Here is a 21,110-nt window from a genome sequence, read left to right as displayed (position 1 = left end):
CGACTGAACTGAACTGAATTAGCCTCCAATTAAAATTTAAAAAAAAATTAAGTCAATGTGTGTGTGGGTGTGTTTGTAGAAATGCTTTCTTGTAGAAATAACTTTTGAACATATTTTCCTGGGATAGATTTTTGGCCCACGTGGCAGTGCCTTCTTGGGTTTCAAATCTGACTGAGGTTAATGCCTAAGATCTCAGTGTTGGGGTGCCCTTTAACAGCTTCCTGGGGCTTCAGACCTACAGAGGCAGCCCCCAGGCTTCTGCCCTATCCCACTGCCCCATTTACTCCCCAGACCGGCCTTCCATCGTTTTCTGGGCAGGTGAACACTGGCCCTGAAGGCATTAGGGACATTCACTGAGACTTGTTTTTTCCCTTTGTTCCTAGTTATGGATCCAAGGGAAGTTTTCTTGTTGTCCTTAGGAAAGTATCTGTGATGTTTTAGATTGATTCAGGGAAGCTCCAAGTGGGCCCCTTAAACATTACACCCACTAGCAGTCTAATCAGTATTTGCTGCTACTTTTGTAGTGAAATGAAACAGTTTTTCTAAGTCCATCCGCCCTTTCTTTTGATTGTTATAATGGAAAACATTGCTTTTAGTGCTCAGAAGTAAAATGTTGATGGCAAATTTAAAAGACATTATGATCCTTCATATCTTTTTCCTTGGCAAAGCAATTTAATTAGGAAATAGTCCTGCCCTCTAACATCTGACAATTACCATAAAATTATATCCTTTTTGGTTGGCAACAAAATCAGTTTGTTCGAATTTGTAGCAAAACTTTGAGCTTTTAAATTACTGTACAAAAGACAGTCATATTTTAAGTAAGAAAGATGAGGTTTTTAACAAATCAGAAATGCAAAGAACCTCTTTTAAAATGCAATCTCCAGTTTTCAAAAGTAAGATTTCAGTGGGGCCGAGAGCGGGAAGCTACTAAATCCTTCTGTGAGAAGGCAGCACTCTGGGAGGTTGTCTTGTGCTGATCGCACCAGGTCTCAGCCTCTTGCTGTCTGTGCACGCGTGTGACCGTGCACGCACGCGTGTGTGTGTGTGTGTACCCGTGTGTGCGCGCGCGCGCAGCCACAGGGCCACGGGGGTGCTCGGGCTGCGGGCTTCTGTGCCGCCGGGAGCGGGGCGCGCGTACCCGGCGGGGCCGGCCCGGGCAGTGCGCGAACGCGGGCAAGGCCGGTTCTTTGTGTGTCAGTGCGGCTCCGCGCCGCCGCGGGCACCATTTTCTGCGCCGCTCCGGACAGGCACATAAAAGGGAAGGCGGCTGCCGCCGGCCGCCGTCCTCTTTCCCTCAGATGCCCTCTGCTGCGGGTTTATTATTACAGTACGGGCCACGCCGCCTCTCCCCGGGGCCTGGCCAGCCGCCGGGCTGTGCAGCGCCCTGGCCGCCTTCACGCCTGGCGCGCCCCCAAACCGCCTCCTCCGCCTCCTTATTTGTCTGCAAAGCGACCGCGCGCCGAGGCGGAGAAGCCCGCCGGCGGGAGCGGCCGGGCCGGGTGTGCGCGCCGCGCGCCGGGGGCGGGGCCGGGCGGCGCGGGGCCGCGGCCCCTTTGTCCCGGGCCGGCGGGCGCAGGCGGCGGCGCGGCGCGCGGGGCGCCCGGCTGCGGGGCCGGGGCGCGCGCGTTGGCCGCCGGCCGACCGGGCCCCGAGTCGCCGATTCCTGCCGAGTAAGCAGTCTGGCTCCGCCGCGGCCGCACGGTGGCGGCGAGGCTGGGGCGCTGGCGCGGCGCCAGCCCGGCAGAATTAGCTCATTGTTCACGAGCGCCCTAGCGGCAGAGAGCGAACGAAAGAAACTGACTCTTAGAGAAAGACACACACTCTTGGAGAGAGAGCGCGAGGCAGGGAGACCTCCCCCCGCCTCCTTTAGGCTGCACTTCTTGGAAGTGAAGCCGGTTTGGGTTCTGCTTCCCTTCCCCCTCCTCCTCCTTTTCCTCCACCCCTTTTCCCTCCCCCCGCCCCTCCCCCACCCCCTCCCCAGCTGGCTTTCTAGCATGATTCCCTTTTTCATCCACATTTGTGTTTCAGGTGTAGAGAGGAGAGAGTGAACAGGGAACGGGGCTTTTGTCTGTAAGTATATGCCATTCCCATCCCCGGCCGGGAGCGCTGCTTTCTCTTTTGTGTCGATTTCTTGCCGTTGCTTTTTGCTGGACTCCAACCCTGCAGAGTTCATGCTTCTTCCCTCTAAATTGTAAAGAACGGAAGCCTGTAGAAATTCTGGCATTTTGGTCCCGCTGCATTAAGGCTGGAATTTGACTTGGGTGTTTGGTTTTTTTTTTTTTTCCCCTAATGCACAAGTTAAGAGGGAGAAATCCGTTGGGAAGGGGTGGGGTTTTTCGCTTGTTGGTGTGATTAATTTTTGTTCTTGCTAATAAAGCATTGTTAGGAACTGTTTTGTTTCTTTGCATTAAATGCACTTTGGTGCATGCACACCCCCTCCCCTTTTATAAAGTGGATTTGTGTTCCTCCATCGTTAGTCTTTATTACTCTTTCAAAGCTGCTGCGCCTCCAAGGGTCTTTTCAGGCATTCGATCTTGCAACACTTTTTTTCTGCATTTTCTTACAAAGCAGCTGAACTTTGGGGGAGGGATGGCTTAAAAATAAGTGACTGCTTTTTGCTTGCTGATGATAATAATCTGATTTGCATTTCTGTGTGTCTGTAATACCATTATAGGAAAACTCGAAGAGCTTATAATACCCTGTTAGAGAACTTTGTTTCTCCATTCATCTTAATTTTTGTCATAACTTATGTTAATAAAAGAACTGTATTCTGACACAAAGGTTGAGAGGAACATCACCGCAGCACGTATATTAATGTTTATTTGGTTTAGGGAGAAGGGCATAATGGTGTATATTCCTGACTTTTCCCCCTTAGTGTAGTTTTTTTTTTTTTTTTTTTAAACACGGAAGGTTATGTAATGCAGTGCCATTTCCAAAAATATCCACTCTGAGGCATTACACTACACGGTGAAAGGCTGATTCGTATTCTGCTGTCTTGATTGCAAATATACTGCCAGTAGTATGTCTGGGAACAAAGAGCGGCCAGAAAACAATCTATTTTTATCACTTGGTTCTACTTTTAAGTTATTAAGCCTTTTGAGCTCCTGCAATTTAAAGATGAACCCAACACTAAGAATAGCCCAGGACTCTGCAAAGCCAGGTACCAGGGATTCCTTTGTCCCCTATTTAAGCCTGCAGACCGATTGAAAAGCTCTTTCAGAAGCCCCAGTGGTTACAATAATTTGCATGTAACTGAGCTTAACCACAGAAAATGGTTATTTGTCTGTAACCTCTAAACAAGCATTTCTCATTTGCTGGCCTATAGTAAGGCAATTTGTCTACTGTATTTAAACATATTTTGCAGGTTGGTTGGTCTCCTTGGACTGAAGAGAGGGAGGGTGCAAGGCCAAGACTGTTAAGGATTCTCAAAATGGTAAGAATTGGTCATCAGAGGAGATTCTCAGCTGCTTCTCACCAGTCTTTATTCCTTATAAATATCAACCACCCACCTTCATCTCTCCTGAACCCTTCATTGTTTCTACCCTATGTGACCTTTCAGAGGTTCCTATCCAGCCTGGCGAGCTTCTGCAGTACAGCAATTTATATTAATTGGATGTGATGAATTAGGGATAAGATCTTTTGATTTTCAATCATTTTGAATAGAAAACTGAAATTCCTTTCAGAAGTGAAAAATTTTTAACTTGAGCAACAGAAACGGTTCTGTTCTTTAAGAAGAGTGATAAATTGTGACATGCGTGGAAGAGGTGGCAAGCAATGGGGCTCAAACAAAGCAATGGGTCTTCTAGTAGAGAGAGCCAGAACTTATCCCCGAAGTAGGAGGCTGTGTCCAGCTCATCCAACAGCTATAGTATGTGCTAAAGCGGTATATATGGAGAGCATGGACTTTTATGTAATACACTCTATTGTCTCCCAAATATAATTACTGTTTTATTGTTGTCATTGATTTATAACTTCATTTATGAGAGACATCTGCTCAGTTTTAGAAGATAAGCATGTTATCCTCTAAATGAAGGTGTAACTATTTCTGACAAGCATTATGATCCACAGAGGAGGCAGCTTAGTGTTCGATGATGGATTAAAGAAATAGATGAAATACACATTAAAAACAGTTAAATACATGTATTAATCTTTTTCTGAAAAATTTCCTCTATGGAAATGAAGTCGAACTGAAAAAAAGAACAGAAATGTCATGAAACTTTTTAGTTAAGTACAGCATGTCCTACTGCAGATGTTTATGCCCTTTAAAACACTTTGCCGCTTAGAGTGTGTGGCTTCCAAATTTAGTTTTCGTTTTTTCTTTTAAACGAGGGAGGAATTTAATGAATCAAAATTGAATCTGATATACTTGATGTTTTCTTTGAGAGCAATCCAAGTATAAGCTTCCAAGGAGAAAAGTGAGTCAGAAGCAGTTAAATGAATTCTGTTTGAATTCTGTTAATAAGTAAGCTGTTAATTTTTTGTGTATGCCTCACTTACCATTTCAACAGGTGGGTGTCAAAGCATCAAATAAAATAGATCTCGCTTGGGCATAGGTTAATAATGATCAAATTAAGGAACTTAAGGTAGAAGGCAAAAGGGATAAACAGAAAATTAATCAGTAGGTTTTGTGCAAATGGTTCCTAAATCGATATTAAATTCCTAACTAGCCATTGTCATAGGGTTCTAGGATGGTAATAAAATAACCTACTGCAAAGTGTTCTTGTTATTTCGTTATCTTTTACTGTGATTGGCCACGTCACCTTGTCCTGTAGCTCTTTATCCCAGAACCTTACCCTGGGATAAAGAGGGTGTGAAGATTCATGTGTGTTGTAATGTCAGGTGACCAGTTTGGTTAAACATCAGTCTGACCACTGATTCTGCCAAAATTAGTCCTGTAGATCAAGCTCAAAGAATAAATGTCATGTTTCCATAGCAGTGAGCAGAGTAAGCTTTGTGGAAGGAAGGCCTGTATGCCAAAGCCAAGAATGAAAGTTGGAACAGTTCGAATGCAGAAGAACAAATTCGACTTATTGTTGCATGTTGTCAGTTTCTTACAGTTGTCGTCTATTTATGGTGGCAGAATGAGAAATCAGTTTGTTGCTCTTGGAAGAATTTTTAGTCATGGAAAAATTCTCACAACTTTTTGGTGATCCTTTCATCAAGATGTCAGTCCCTTTTGGCACAAGCCCATTGCCTGAAATGAAACCACCGACAGTTATTGTCTGTGGGTGATTCCAAGTCACTTTCTAGCAATTTTCTTATTTCGGGAGGTCTGAGCTCTTCAAAGTCTTTTCACATACTAATGTAAAAAAAAATAAATTTTGATTGTCTTTTTTTTTTTAAACTGATATTAGAAGTGTCTTATACCTCCTTTTCTCCTTTTTGGAAAAATGAAGTTATTTTCTTTCCTTGATTAAAACAGGAATTACTTTGCTGATCTGTGTAACTGGCTTACTTAAAGACTTATCTCTTATATGATAGAAACTAGTGCTAGGGAAGCAGTGTACTTAACACCCGGTCACTTCTAGAAAACATATAAACTTTTATATATTTTCTGTGAAACGTGTCTTTCCATTTATATAGAAACATGGATTTCCATATTTTAAAACACTAAAAGGGCTCTAATTTCAGTGTTTTTGACTTGTTTAGAAAAGGGCTTATTCCAAATACAAATTTATAATCAACTCATACCAGAGTAAGAAATTAACTAGTAGACTCCAGGATCCAACACAGAATGGTTCAGTATTTAGACATTCGACATACCCTAAAATGATGTTTCACAATGATAACTTTTTGCTTTATCAAAAAATACAACTGCGTTGTTAATCTATGAGGCGCTAATCACATTGTATTCTGTATAGGGGACCCTTTGGGCACAACTCCAGGGAGCATCATTTACATAGGCTACAGTGCATCTGGGGTTGTGCATTTTAGGAGTACTGTTATAAGTTTTAATTTTGAGTGTGGTTTGCCTTATCTTAGTTTTCTAGAGTGTTCTTTTTAATAACATACCCCAGCTTTTTCAGTTTTCTAGTAAGCATAACTTTTTCTAGCACCGCCCCCCCCCCCACGACATGTCTTTGCAATTAACAAGATATTGTGAGTCTGCAGAAATCTTCAGCATTTCTTTAATTTATATTTGTTTAATTTCTAAGATTATATTTAATATTGGTCCTTGGGATTTAGTTTTTTTATTTTAAAGGTACTTGCTTCGGATACATCACTGAGAAGAAAATATTTAAAAAATAAGCAGATGGTCTTACTGAATAGTTTGAAAAAATAAATTATTTAATTCAGTGTCAAAGTTAAGTCCTGATTTTCAACATGACTACCCTTTGTGCTGTAAACTTGCCTCCTAGTATGAATGTGCCATGAATTCACAGTGGCAAAAGCTTGGGCTCATTATGTTTTAACAGAGACCTAGGAATTGGAACAATTTTAGACTCTAAGTCTGATGCTGAGCTTTTCAAAATGATGAGTTGACTCCATTGTACCGTTCATAGAGCTTTGCTTTCTGTACAGTCTGTGAAGTGGCATTCATGAACTTACAAGGAGACTCTTTCAATAATCTCTCCAGTAACATAAGGTTTTCTTGTTTAAAAAAAAAGAGAAAGATTGCAAAGGGGTGAGGTACTGTTGGTAGCTGTGCCGTTGGGTTTTGGAATGTAAATTTACAAGTTACTCAGTCATTTTTTGGTTGTGGGGATGCTGAAAAGTACTTAGGAGAGTAATTTTAGATGGTACTGTCTTCTCTTTTACCAGTGCTTCTAGTGCATTGTGAGGGGAGAATTGGGAATTGTTTGGGGAATTAGGACAGTAGGGATGGTCTATCTGGGTTTAGCCCCAGTCCCTCTTCCTCCTGAGCTAAATAGATAGGTCAGGTAGAGGAAGGTATTTGAGCAGAAATCTTGGAATAAACAGGTATTTAAAATATCATTCTATTTTTTTATTTGTTTTATTTTAAATTGATGCAATTCTTAAAAACTGGCATGTAAATCAGATCTTCATAAATACACTGAAAGAATTCTCTTTATTTTAAACCCTAAGATGAATGGTTTTCCCTGGTGGTACAGTGGTAGAGAATCTGCCTGCCATTGTAGGAGATGCAGGAGACACGGGTTCAATCCTTGGGCCAGAAGATCCCCTGAAATAGGAAATGGCAACCCACTCCAGTATTCTTGCCTGGAAAATTCCATGGACAGAGGAACCTGGCTTTCTAGAGTCCATGGGGTCACAAAGAGTCAGACATGACTGAGCACACATACAGTCTAAGATGAATACTTTAGGAAAATATACTTCTGAAATATGAACACTTTACTAATCCAAATGAATAACATCCAGATGATGAGTCTTATACATTGTGTTCACTTACACTAGACTGACAGGGAGCCTTAGAGTGTAGTACTGTGGCTTCCCTGCTCTTGTACATATGTTTTTAAAGTGCTGTTTCTGGCTGGTAAGTCTTTTAGTACCTTATCCTCACAACCGAAGTGAAATGGAGGGTTGAGATAATTATCTGAATAATTATGCTTAACACAAAATAACTTGATTTTGTCTGATTCATCTTGGTTTATTCAAAATGTTGCTGGAGTGAGGCTGGAGTGGAAAGGATTTGCCTGAATTATCTAAATAATTCCTTTGTTATACAGGAAAAAGACTAGCAATAAGGAAATCTTACCAGTAAATCCAATTTAAATATAACAGAGGAAAATGTAATGGATGTAGCTGGACTGTATCATCTTAGTTGATCAAGATATATTTTAAAAATTCTGGCTTTAAACCACTCCTTTGCTTTATATTGGAAAATTAACCATAAGTCTCAGTCCACATCTGTGGAAATTATGTTCCTAAAAATCATGTTTCTTGGATCTAAATCTATCTGAAATGAGTGTTTCTGGACATGTTTTGCACCTATGGACAACTTCAAGAATCTCTCATCTCAGTGGTTTTTAAAAACAGCAGTGATCCTGAAATTGATCTGTTAGTGCATGACAGTATTAGCAGCTCTAATGGTTTGGGATTTAAACATTAGCATGGCTCTCAACTAAATTCTAAATATCAATTCAGTTATTAGTAGCAATGACGTGGTATTAACCTGGTGTAACACTAGATTATACTCTCCTGCATTATTTGTTAGTTGGATCACATGCATTTCTTTCACTGACCAGCTATAGACTTCCAGAATGTTTAAAAACTTCATATGCAGTGTTTAATGAAATATTAAATATATCTTAGAAGCTCAGTAAATATTTGGTCCATACATGCTAATATCTGTTGGACTTTTAAAAAATTCATCCTTAGTGACTTAATCTTGTTTAGTTTTGATGGACTAGAAGTAATTTTTATCCTTCTATTCTTCTAAAGAGCTAGGAAGTTGAAGTGAATGTAATGTTAGCTTCCACAGCAAGTTATTTTCCATTATTTATTAGCAGAAGAAAAAAAATATGATTAAGCCATAAAAAGCCACTTGTCAAAAAAGTGTCTTGCAGTTGCTCACTTTTGTCAACATTTAGAGCTATCCTCTGAACAACCTGATGTGATACTAGCCCTCTAGGTTTGATCCAGCTGTGGTACTCAAACCTGAGAGCAACTTTTTCCTACAGTCCTAAAAATCCCCTCTGGGATCCAGGAGAAACTTTGCTCCCAGTACTGGAACTTTAAAGCCTTTACTTATTTCCAGTATGGTCTCATTCTGTGATATCATGTAAATGATCCCAAGAAAACAAAGTTGCCATGTATGGAAGTACTGAAGAAAATGAGAAGAGTTAGCAGTAGGATTCTGCATCTGTCTATTCCTATGTCAACTGAAAAAGCATTTTTTTTTTTAGTATTTTCTTTGTGCTAAATTCGTTGCATTATGGAATGTAGATTTATATTTTACTTGTGGCAGGAAGACTAATATGCATGATGAACTTAATGTCTTCCAATATAATCTAGTGCTAAATTGTAAGATGCAGAGGAGTGGTATCACTGGAGACTGGGAATTGGAGGTGAATGCTTTTTTTTAAGGAGGTAGAAATTAACCTATACCCAGAGATGACAGACACATGGTTTGTGTGCCATCTCTGCCTCCTCCTCCACTTGTGGCAGACATTGCTAATCAGTGTCTTAACACACAGTATTATTCATCCTGAATATGATTTCCAAATCTTCACTGTCTTGTAACATTAACAACTGATTGGAGTCTGCACAAAATTTGAAACCAGAAGGTCCTTGAGAGCAGGTACTGTGCCTTCTTGACGTTTTCAGGACTTAGCATCTATCCTTAATAAATATTGAGTGAATGAAGAATGGGTAGATTTAGATGAGAGAAAAGCGTATTTCTGATAAAAGAAATAGATTTATCAGAAAGGTGTGCTTACAGGAGTGAGCATGATACATGTTTACTGCATTAGTGAATGTCCTCCTCCCTATTTCAGGCCTCTGTGCTCTCAAAGACGGACCTCACACTCTAGAACTAGAAGTCAAGGACTCCACGTGCTGAGCTAGAGGCAGCCACTGCGCAGGCATCTTGGAGGTGGCCCCAGGCTCTCACTCAGCTCCCAGCCTGTCTCAGGCTCTTTGCATTTTGATTGTGCCCAACAGAAAAAAGCACACATGTTCATTCACACACACCTTATTTATTGCTGCCTCTCACTCTGCTTGGGCCGTGGTAGAGTGGTAAAAGGAAGGAAGGCCCCTAGTTGGAAGGAATAGGGAAGGGGGCACACTTAACCTCTTTCTTGGGAGAAAGTGGCTGCACTTCCCCTGGTAAATGCCAGAGGATTCCTTAGTGTCCACTTGGCCAGAGAGGGTGTTGCTGCTGTGCCAGCTGTGAAAGCAGGCCCCATACTTCCCTTCTTTGCGGCTAGCCGTGTGCTAATCAGTCGCAACCACACAAACCCAGCTGCTTCTCTGTACTTCTTCCTGATTAGCGAGACGTACGTATTCAGAATTCAAGCCAAAACTTACATCATCATAATAAAATTGTTTACAATTTGAGGCCTATGCGCTGTTACTAATTTAGACAATAGTTTAGTGACCATCATAAGGGAATCTCATCACATGATACCCAAAAGTTGGAAAAGCCAAGACCAAGAAAGATTTTTCTGGAATCTCTTCTGGAAACAGGACAGACTCAGAAGGCATCAGCTGCAAGGTTTTCAGTATGAAGTGATTTTACCAGTTCTTCTGGACCCTTCAGGTACGGTTGGACTCATCCCCTAAACAGTAAGTGACATACATAAACTCTGTTTCCTTAAATTCCTTATGCTTACTCCCACCTCATACTTTTAAATATTTTTCTCAACTTCTGTGTTTTAAACCTTCATAAACTGAATCTCTGTGGCTGAGCAGCCATTCCAGTAACTATGTGAACTCCTGTTTTATTTCTAGCTACTATAGCGTTTATTTTCTTAGAAGGACCAGGCCGGTTGTTATTCTGAACATGCCCCAGGAGGCCCTCCGCTCTGCCTTTGCTTACTCAGTCCTAGAAAGAATGCTCCTCCTGACAAAATAAAGCTCTTCTTCCAGACTGAATTTAAATGACAGCACCTCCATGAAACTCTCCTCAGGACATCTAGCAGGAATGATCTCAGGCTCCCTTGTATACTAAAAACACACACAATGTTCTACTTGCGGCTGGCTTTTTTCTGCATGCATTTCTACCCTCCAAGACTGTCAACTTGAAGTGCAAACACTGACCACTAGTAAGTGAACCTCGGACCACTTCTTAAGGTGCAGTTGAAGCTGCGATGCCTCTTTTTCCCCTTTTCCTGTGTCAGGATGGAGAGTTCAGTTGTGGAACAGTTGAGAGGGAACTCTAGAACAGCTAGTGAAATTGACTGGCATTCTTTTCCTACAAAGTGAAAGGAACCCCTAACCTTCATGGACCTTGAAATAGATTACACCTCCATGAGCCAGTCTAACCGCTGCTCCAATACCTGTGTGGGAACTGGCACATCCTTAGTAACCAATAAATGTCTGTGGAATCAATGAATGAGTGAGAGCTCGGGAATACATGGAGATCTATTATTTCTGGGCAGAAGCAGGGGGATCACCTTGAGATTTACAACTCGTTGTAGCCCAACACTTTGCAGGGGCGGGACAGTTCTGATTATAAAATGGAGGACCCGGGAAATTAAATCACTACACACAGGTGATGAATTTGTTGCTGAAAACCCTCTCTCACTGAATAAAGAAGGCTCATTGTTAGGGAGGTAAGAGGGGAGAGCTAAGTGAGATGTAAACGGCACAAAACCAGCCCCTCAGCTCTGCGCTGCTTTCTCCACGCTCTAGATAGAAGAGGCCCTCAGAGTGTCCAGAAATCTAGTTTGGTGTGGTCTGCTGGAAGAGGACTCTCAGCTTTAGGGTGGAGTCACACATCCACCCAGAATCCTGGCTGGGGGATGTCACCGTGCTTCAGGTTATCAGTGATGTACTGCCAGTGGCCCACAGATTGCCTCGCAGCAATCTGACCGAGTCAGTCGTGACAGTAGAGCATCATCTGCTCTGGTTTCACAAGGTAATGAATTCTTTACAAATAAAATAATTGCCTGTTCTTGCCTCAGAATGGTTTCCGATCTAAGCCTTGTGCCTAAGAAGTTGCTCAGTCGTGTCCAACTCTTTGCCACCCCATGGACTGTAGCCTGCCAGGCTTCCCTGTCCATGGAATTCTCCAGGCAAGAATAGTGGAGTGGGTTGCCATTCCCTTCTCTGGGAGATCTTCCCAACCCAGGGATCAAACCCAGGTCTCCTGCATTGCAGGCAGATTGTTTACTGTCTGAGCCACCAGGGAAGCCCTAGATTTATCTAGCTGGAGGTATTTTTAAACCATTGATTTTAACTGTGCTTGTTCAGTATTCATCCTAACACTCATAGACTAAAATACAAGCATCATGCCTGTTTGAAAAGGAGAAGGGAAAGATATTTAAGAGAATGCGGTCAATGAAAGGAAGGTCTGTTTGCCCCTTTTATGCTGAAATTGGGAACCAGAGCCATTGATTGGAAAGAAAGGGAGAAAAGCTGAATAGTTGTTGCCAGTGAAAATATGAGCCAGAGACCTGTACCAATAAGTAATTAAAACAAGAGGGAGATTCATAATGTGCACGGAGTTTTGGTGTGGTTGCCCAGTTCTAGCTCTTGTCCCTTCTCCACTCCAGCCCTTACTCAGATCACCATCACACACCGCTGTCCTTTGATTACTAGGGCAGGTAGCAGCCTTCCTGTCTGAATTGTGTTTGATACAATTCCAGCTGGGAAAAGTACTGCAGTCCACTGACCAAACGGGGAATTTACAAGAGTTGTTGTGTTTAAAATGGATCCAGGCATTTTGTGGTCTCTTTTATTGAATAAAGTCAGTGTCAGATATAGTAGAAATTAGGAGAAGATACTGTGTGTTTGGCAGCCAACATTCGAAACTGTCAAGGAAAAACTGGATTCTGTGGTTAGATGAATAAAACTTATTGACTAAGATACTTAAAAACATGACCCAAGTAAGGGATTGTTATTAAGTACTTTTCCAAGAAGGGCTGTTTCTTATCCTTCGTTAAGTCATCATAGTGAAAGTTACCAAAAGGCTTATTGAGACCATGTTGGGAAAGTCTGCCATCGTGCACATTTGCCAGGCAGTTGCCGAGCTCCGTGTACCGTGGTGCCATGTGGGTTTGGCAGCACATGTTTGAGCATTTAGCCTAGTGCCTGCTGTGTTGTGGAGACTCGGTTAACACTGGCTGAAAGAAGGAATACTCGGCAGAGAATGGACCTACTATTTGAAACATGCAATCTCATGGACTTTCTCATGGAGGTAGCATGGTTATGAGAATTAGAATTTGAAAAGATGAAGTCGTTAATTAACCCTCACCTTTCCTGAATAGATAGCCCAAGATTTGGTGGCTTAGCTCTAAAGAAACCTATTTTTTTTTTTTTTAATGTGTTTTCTTTGCTACTTTAGCACTTGCAGCCCAAACTAATGGGAAATTGTCTTTCCTAAGATGTTTATTCTCTGGAGTTGAAAGCTACCTACCAAATATTCAATACTTCATAGAAAATAGGTATTTAGTAAATATTTCTTGATTTATTGATTGGATAATTAATATATATACTCAACCAATTTACTTAATACAGCATCAAAAATTCTGCCCACATTTCAGAGCCCTTATCTTTGTAATTTTGATCCTTTGTTACCTGGATTTGATTGTTTCCAAAGCCGGAATGCTCTGCACCCTATAAAAAAGCTGTATAACTGAAGCTCCATTTCACAGTGCCCTGTGGAGACTTGGGTCTAATTATATATCATGGAATGCCTCTGGCCCTTGTATGTTTTGCTTGCTTCTTGATAACAGAATCTTAAATTATTCTGATCTTGTTATCAAGGTCTGGGAGTCAAGTCTCTACAACTTTTCATTTCATCTTCATTAAGCCTATTCCTTTTTTTTTTTTTTTTATGAGGACTGCTTTTTAAAGTTTAATTTTATTATACAGGATTAACTGTCTACACTGTCACAATCAATTAAATCAGAAATTCAATTAAATTTGGTTTTTGGCATCATAGAAACAACTCATCTGATAATTAATGTGAACTTTTACCCAATTGATCAATGTTCTTATGTTGTTTAGACAAAACCAGAGGTTCATCATGTCTTTGACTCTACATGTGGTTTGAGGATCACAAACCACTTTTCTTGTTGCATGCTATTTGTTACCTTCATGATAGTAATAACTAATGGCTGGCTTGTTCCCTCATCTCTGTGTTTCCATTTTTGTCATTAGAACTGACTGCATTTTTACTATGTTAATTAAAAGTTCCCAACTGGAATCAGGTTATATTTGTTTTTCTTTCTGAATTACCATTCTTAATAGTTTATATATGCTTCTCTATTCTTATAAGTATTTATTTTCTTCTTCAACTAGGATCACTTTATACTTATATGTTGTGTATGGTTTGCATGACTGCATATCATTGATCAAGAGTTTAATTCTCCTTTGACAAAACAGTTTGTTTTGAAATTGAAATTTTGAAAAGCAAAGTTACAGTGAACATGGTTTCTAATGGCATTTGTAGAAAGAAAGATATTCTGAATTAGATTGTCCATTGCCAGGTCATCAGAGAAGTTGTTTGAGAGTTTATTTAGGGGTCATATTAAAACAATTTGGTTTCTCAGCAAATACTCTTTGTAATTAGCTGCAGTGTTTGCTAGATATTTGTATTGTGCTGAACATTTCCTTCCATGGAAAATTGAAAAAAGATAAAACTGTGGTGATCAGTGTTGCTTGGGTTTAATTAGATCCACAGTCGTAAGGTAGCCAAGTGAGAGTTGCTGCTCTACGAGTTGTCTTTCCTCAGTGACTGTAGCAACACACGGACATGGCAAGCACACCCTCTGTGCCCTCCAAAAGTGCTGAGTTTTTAGGCAAGTTATTATTTTTAATTAATCTATTTTAATTGGAGGCTAATTACGCTATTGTGGTGGTTTTTGCCACACATTCACATGAATCAGCCACGGGTGTACATGTGTTCCTCATCCTGAGCCCCCCTCCCACCTCCCTCCCCATCCCATCCCTCAGGGTCATCCCAGTGCACCAGCCCTGAGCACCCTGCCTCATGCATCGAACCTGGACTGGCGATCTGTTTCACATATGATAATATACATGTTTCAATGCTATTCTCTCAAATCATCCCACCCTCGCCCTCTCCCCCAGAGTCCAAAAGTCTGTTCTTTACATCTGTGTCTCTTTTGCTGTCTCGCATATAGGGTCATTGTTACCATCTTTCTAAATTCCATATTTATGCATTAATATACTGTATTGTTTTTTTTTCTGGCTTACTTCACTCTGTTATTTTTGAAGGGCAGCTATTTATCAGAAAACACACACACACAGAAGAAAATACAGCTAGCAGAGAAACAAATATTTTTGAGAAAACTGCTCTTGATAGTAGGTGTCCGCAATCCAACTAAACGTCATCAAAAGGGCACTGAGTCGAGTGCTCAACACCTCCTTAGGGATGGAAAGCAGGCCCCGCTCTCAGGGGCCTTGTGGCGCCACTGCAGGTGGCTCCGGGGAAACAGAAGACTGGTGTGGACAGACCATGTTCTCTGAGAAGGGAGACTGGGTGTGCATCCCGTCTTCTCCATTTCTTGGATGTGACCTTGGGCAAGCTCCCTGACTGCGGAGCGTCCTATGTCAGACGGTGAGGCTGATGGTGTGACAGCTGACCCAGGCCCACTTAGTCCATCTGTGCTGACCCTGTTGCCGTGGCCTTAAATCTACTGATGCATTTCAGCGGCACCCTGAGGATTAAAGGGATGTGCCTAGAAAATGTGCTTAAAGTTAAAAAATAAAAATTATAATGAACTCCAGTGTGCATTTCCCACAGAAAACTGTGGCTCTCCAAACTTAAATGTTCTGCCAGTGTGGGTTCCAACAGCTCGCACGTCTTGCTCACAGCCCTCTTCCTTTGGAGAAGTACAGTTTTGCTGATTGGTTTGCCATGGAAGAAGAACCGGAGGGAGAGCCCCAGAGATGCCAGTGTCAGGTGTCTTCTCTTGTCTCAGAATGCAGTCAGGATTTAGAATGAAGTTGAGTTTCCAGTGCTGTCTTTTTCATGCTAATTAGAATATAAGTGATCCCTTTCCCAGAGAATTTAGCCTCCTAATTTGACATTCCTTTTGCAGTCATCTTCATGACTCTCCGGGTGTTTATTGGTGACTCCCGGTCCCGAAACACCGCGTCCATTTGGGTCAATGGCCACCGCATTTGGTCATTTCTGCTTCCTGTGGCCCTGCTGGACTGGCCTTTGTCAGGGAGAAGCCACCTTCTGAGTCCGACCGCACTCAGTGGGACTGAGAGTCCAGGTGGTGTACAGGGGCACACCCATCCTAACCTTCTGCTCCTCTGTGCTTTCAGTCTTTGCCAGTTTCCATACAGGACGGTTTCCCAGCAGCCGTGCAGTACCCGAACACTCACGGCGTGCAGGTGCAGATCTGGCTGTTTTCCCTCCTTAAAGCCAAACTTCTTAAAGATAATCAACTAGCGTCTGATTTAAACCAAGTTTAATTACATCCTTTCCATAGTAAAAACCACTTTCCCCCCAAATTTGGTGATCTGTTGTGATGCTGTTTGCTGTTGAAGAGTTATCTAGTCTTTAAATGACCAAGACAGTACACGACAAGCGCTGAACTGTGAAATGACTTTTGCTAAATGCTGAGCAGTTTGCAGCTGCCAGCAGAAAAGGGTGCATTGATGGAAAGAGTGAATAACTTCTTTTGGAATGAGCACTTTGGGAGAAAATGCAAACTTTCTGGAAAAGTCAGTCTCGCATATGTCAGCAATAGGAATGCTTTGAAATTGTTCATAAGCTCATCAAAAACAACTGGCTATCTCATTATTCACCCAGATCAGGAAAAGCCCCAAATCCATATGCCCAGATAAATATTTATTTCACTAGCTTTTAATTTAGGGCTTTAGGGGAAAAAGTTTCGAGGACTTTTTCTTTCACATTGTTGGTGAAAACGTTCATAGATTTTAGTGAACAGCACAGTAACTTTAGAACAAGAGTAAAGAAAAATTAGCATTCTTGGTGAGTAGAAATCAGACTTCTTATAGTTATATGAAGGTGAAATGCAGTATACCTAAAATTACTCAAACTGGCTAATAAAAGAAAGTCTAGATGTTTCCTATTAACCTTGGAATGTGCTTGGAAAAGGTCCTGCTAATTCCAGATGTCTAGTATTGGAAAGGGTATCAACAGCATGACTCATTTGTGGCAGAGAATACAGTTCAAAAATTCGCAAGTGCAGTTCAGTGCACTTAGGCCCAGTATGGTTTTCTCTTCTTCCTACGGCGTTCCTTTGTCAGTCTGTCCTTCGGTCTTTTGCTCTTTCTTTCTTCCTCTCTTCCCTCCCTTCCTTCCCTTTCATCCTTCCTTCTCCTACCATAAAAGTAGGAGAAACACTGCAGAATGTGGTGTTTCTAATTTCTTGGTTGCAAATGAAAACCAATTTATATAAAGGAATAAGGTGGTCCAGACTTAGAACTCAGATGTGTTAAGTAAATATTTACTCTGGTTCCACTCCAGGGAGGTAAAAGATTTTATTAACATATTTATTGAGGTCATGGGGCAAGGAAAAGCTTATGCTGTGCTTAAATGCCTGAGGGGCCTTTTTTTTTTCCTTGCTAGTTAACAAAGGCCAGTATTTTTTATCCTGCTGAAAAGAGCAAATGTCTTATTTTTGTGGCCTGTACTTTCTTATTGTTCACTCACAAACTGCTTAATCTCAAACCAGAGTTTTAAAAAGCTGCTTTATTTTTTCCCTTTGTTCAGATCTCTTCTTAGATATCCTTTATGAGATTTGTTTCCAAGCTTTCTTCTTGTGCTTTTTCTCCTGGTTTACTTTGGGCTGTTATCAGCTGTTTGTACTTTGTTTTGTCTTCATCACTGAAAAGAAAAATCGCCCATTAAAAGTCTAGATTTGAAGTGTTGAACTTAATTCCTTGAGTCCAGTCCACAGTTTGGCTCTGCTTAGCGTACCAGGCTGACCTCCAGCACAGGGGAGGGTGCCTTGGCAGAAATCTGAGAATTCCTCGATCAGTTAACTCCCTTTTTTGGATTTATGGAGCCTTTAGGTGGATTGCTTTGTGCTAAGCATTTTCCTATTGGAAAGGAATGAGGCTGGGATGAGAGGAGTTTGCACAGCACAGAATGTTTGCAACTGACCTCCGGTTTAGCATGCTGGGTTCACCAGCTGCTGCTGCACCCTGCCTTGAAGCACACGCCATCCAAAGCCCCCAACTCACATCATGAACGGTTTCAAAGAGCGGTGACAAAACAAAGTTGGATAATGTTAACCTTTTGTGGCTTGCTTCTGACTTGATTCCTTGCTCCTCTTTAAGTCTTTGTTTTTATTCTTAGAAATCAGATTTTAAAAGACTCAGCAGCCAAACAGGCAGAACATTATACTGTGGTATAGAGTGACTGCGAAAGCTCTTTGTGCTGACGATTAATTTCACTTGTAAACACTTTCATTTTGTTGCCAGCGAGGAGACTTCCTTTTCCTTTCTCTGCCTAGTTGAAATCTAGAAATGAAATTCTACAGCTGTCAGGCTCCCACATATTCATCAGCGGCCTCTCAAGATGGCTTCACAACAGGCAGAGTGAATCTAGAGGATTCTACTGTTAAACTCTGAACACCGCTTGTTTGAAGCACCCCAGCTCACAAAGGAAAGAAATGAGTCCTTTGCCTGCCTGACATGTCATCATGGGCAGTAACATAATCTGCTGCATGATATGAGTAAAATGTGGACATTTTCTGTGCCCATAGTAAACATCTGCACCCAAAGCAAAGTTAATTCGATGGGCTTAATCGGCTTGTGTGCTGTGAACCACAGTTGTCTCCCCCACCCCCATTTCTACAGGTTAAGAACTTATCAGGCGATGGAAAAACCAAGAGTGTCAGCAGGTATTGTAGTGCAGCAGTGTCCTAAAAGCCCATCCCTTCCTTTGTAGCAGGGCATTTGTGGTTGAGTGCAATAGTCAAGTGTTTGTAATGCTTTCTCCACGATTATCCGTTGGTTACCACAGCCAGCTTGTGTGTGTGTGTGTGTGTGTGCACGCACACGCGCACACTTAAATTAGATCCCTGCATGTTTCACTTAGTGCTCGAACCAGAATGTTTGCCAACTTAGGGGCCAACTAACACATTTATTTTACTTTCTAGAATGTGCAGAGATGACGTCCAATATGGGAATGACCCAACGGTCTGCATATTCTTCTTTTTGTCTTCTAGTTGCAGTGCCTCTTCCGCACTGTGTGCACCATCTCCAAGCGGCATTCACAGGGTTAGGCAGAGCTCTGAGGCTCGGTCTCTAGAGAGACAGCTCAGCGCATCATCTTGTGGCACCGTCTAATCCTTGATGTAATACTGTTCAGAGAAAATGATCCTTGTCACTCATTTATGGTTTCAGTTTACTTTCTGCCCTCTCACATGACCAGTCACACCTGGGAGCAGACCAGCTTTGGAGGGAGATTCTTGATAGGGCCACTTCAAAGGGTATTTGCAGAAATGAAGTGCATGTATGCACATAAATTCTGAGTTTCACAACCTCCCAGCCAATTAGGCAGAATAGAAGATGTATACACGTGCGTGTGCGCGCGTACACACACACACACACACACACACTCACACACACAGTAATTGGCAGAGAGATTATAAAGTATACTCCTTTGCTGCTCAAAGGATTAATTATGCTGGTTGGACATCTGCTGCTCTGGTTCACTCTTCTAATTGAGGAGGGTGGGCACCTATCTTTGATAAATCATAAAAGGGCCATTGTTTAATCACATAGAACCCCACAAAGGGTAGAAAATAATATTATAATTATGGTTGCTAACAACCAAGCCATGCAGCATCTTCATCACAGTTTTCTGAGAAGGTATGTTCACTGGTAGAGTAAGCAACATTTATATTTGTGGTGCATTTAGGCTCCAAATAAAGCCATGATCCTGCCTTTGAAGATTGTTCTCATCTAACAGTCTGCCCAAAGAAATACTAACAAAGATGGTAAGTGAGTAGAGGGAAATATTAATTTAGAAACAGGTAATAAATAGATATAATTCAAAATTTTCATGCAATATGGTAGAAGTGATAGGAAGCATGTCAATTAGATTGATTCTGTATACGGACTATGTTGTTATTCTTTAGTTGCTAAGTTGTGTCTAACTCTTTTCTACCCCATGGACTATAGCCCACCAGGCTCCTCTGTCCGTGGGATTTGAGACAAGAATACTGGAGTGGGTTTCCATTTCCTTCTCCAGGGGATCTTCCTGACCCAGGGATTGAACCCACATCTCCTGCGTTGGCAGGTGGATTCTTTACCACGAGCCACCAGGGAAGCCCTAAACTTCAGTTTATTTCTTGCAAGACATTCCCATGCGCCTGCATGTCTGTGATGCTCACACCACCGCCAAGAGAGAATTTGGGGAAGCTTAAGAAAGGAAGCTGGTTTAATTGGTCTTATGAAGAACACAAGCTTGAATCCAGAAAACCGAATATGGGAAACAATTTAAGCCATGTGTCCACCTACAGAGCATCATCTGACATATACCAAGAATAATGAGGAGCTTCGGGGTCCAGCAAGAACAGGTGACCTCCAAAAAGATAGATCAGCTTATCCCTTTTCCTGACCTACTTGTTACCAGCACTTGAAAGCCCCTCAGCCTTCCGTCTTCCTGGGCTTGCATCTGGCAGCCTTTGCATACCCTTGCAGATCTGCTCACTGCCACCCTCAGTGCCTCTGTTGACAGCACTACTGGATGTCTGGCTAAATGTTGCTTTTGTTTGTTTTTAAATCTATTGATAGATATTCCAACAACTATTACATTTGACATAACCTATACTTTTAAAAAAATTGCACCTAAAGCACACTGTATTCGTTTCTAGTCAAACTTATGGTTTTTCCAGTAGTCAACTATGGATGTGAGAGCTGGACCATCAAGAAAGCTGAGTGTTGAAGAATTGATGCTTTTGAACTGTGGTGTTGGAGAAGACTCTTGAAAGTCCTTTGCACTGCAAGGATATCAAGCCAGTTAATCCTAAAGGAAACCAGTCCTGAATATTCATTGGAAGGACTGATGCTGAAGCTGAAGCTCCGATATTTGGCCACCTAATGCAAAGAACTGACTCACTGGAAAAGACTGAATCTTTCTGCTGGGAAAGATTGAAGGCAGAAGGAGAAGGGGACGACAGAGAATGAGATGGTTGGATGGGATCACCGACTTGATGGACTTGAGTTTGAACAAGCTCCAGGAGTTGGTGATGGACCAGGAAGTCTGGCATGCTGCAGTCCAGGGGGTCACAAAGAATTGGACACCACTGAGCAACTGAATTAAACTGATTCATTTCCTAGGGCTGTCAAAGTACCACAGACTAGATGACTTAAACAACATAAATTTATTTTTTCACAGTTCTGGAGTCTTGAAGTCTGTAGTCAGGGTTGGTTTCTTCTGAGGCCTCTCTCCTTGGCTTGTAGATGGCCATCTTTCTCCAAGTGTCCTCACGTGGTCTTCCCTGTGTGTATGTGTGTGCTAATTTCCTCCTCTTATAAATACACCAGTCATATGGATTAGGGTCCAC

The 21,110-nt window shown here is 41.7% G+C and overlaps 1 protein-coding gene across 2 annotated transcripts in view; it reads left to right on the top strand.

Moving 5' to 3' along the window:
• Positions 1-1,569: 1,569 nt before the first annotated feature.
• Positions 1,570-21,110, top strand: part of NREP (neuronal regeneration related protein) — a 32,732-nt gene continuing 13,191 nt past the window's right edge. Inside the window, exons 1-3 of one of the 2 annotated variants that reach the window (XM_088840140.1) lie at positions 1,570-1,841; positions 2,029-2,070; positions 3,365-3,433. In XM_088840140.1, the coding sequence (XP_088696266.1) occupies positions 3,431-3,433 (3 nt within the window). In that variant the 5' untranslated portion in view covers positions 1,570-1,841; positions 2,029-2,070; positions 3,365-3,430. The remainder of the gene's footprint in view (positions 1,842-2,028; positions 2,071-3,364; positions 3,434-21,110) is intronic. The other variant, XM_088840141.1, reaches the window with a different exon arrangement.

The sequence above is a fragment of the Moschus berezovskii genome, chromosome 9 (assembly GCF_049115385.1).
Source record: "Moschus berezovskii isolate FMDL1 chromosome 9, NW_MosBer_1.0, whole genome shotgun sequence".
Taxonomy (NCBI): domain Eukaryota; kingdom Metazoa; phylum Chordata; class Mammalia; order Artiodactyla; family Moschidae; genus Moschus; species Moschus berezovskii.
This window is presented reverse-complemented; position numbering and strand designations above follow the sequence as displayed.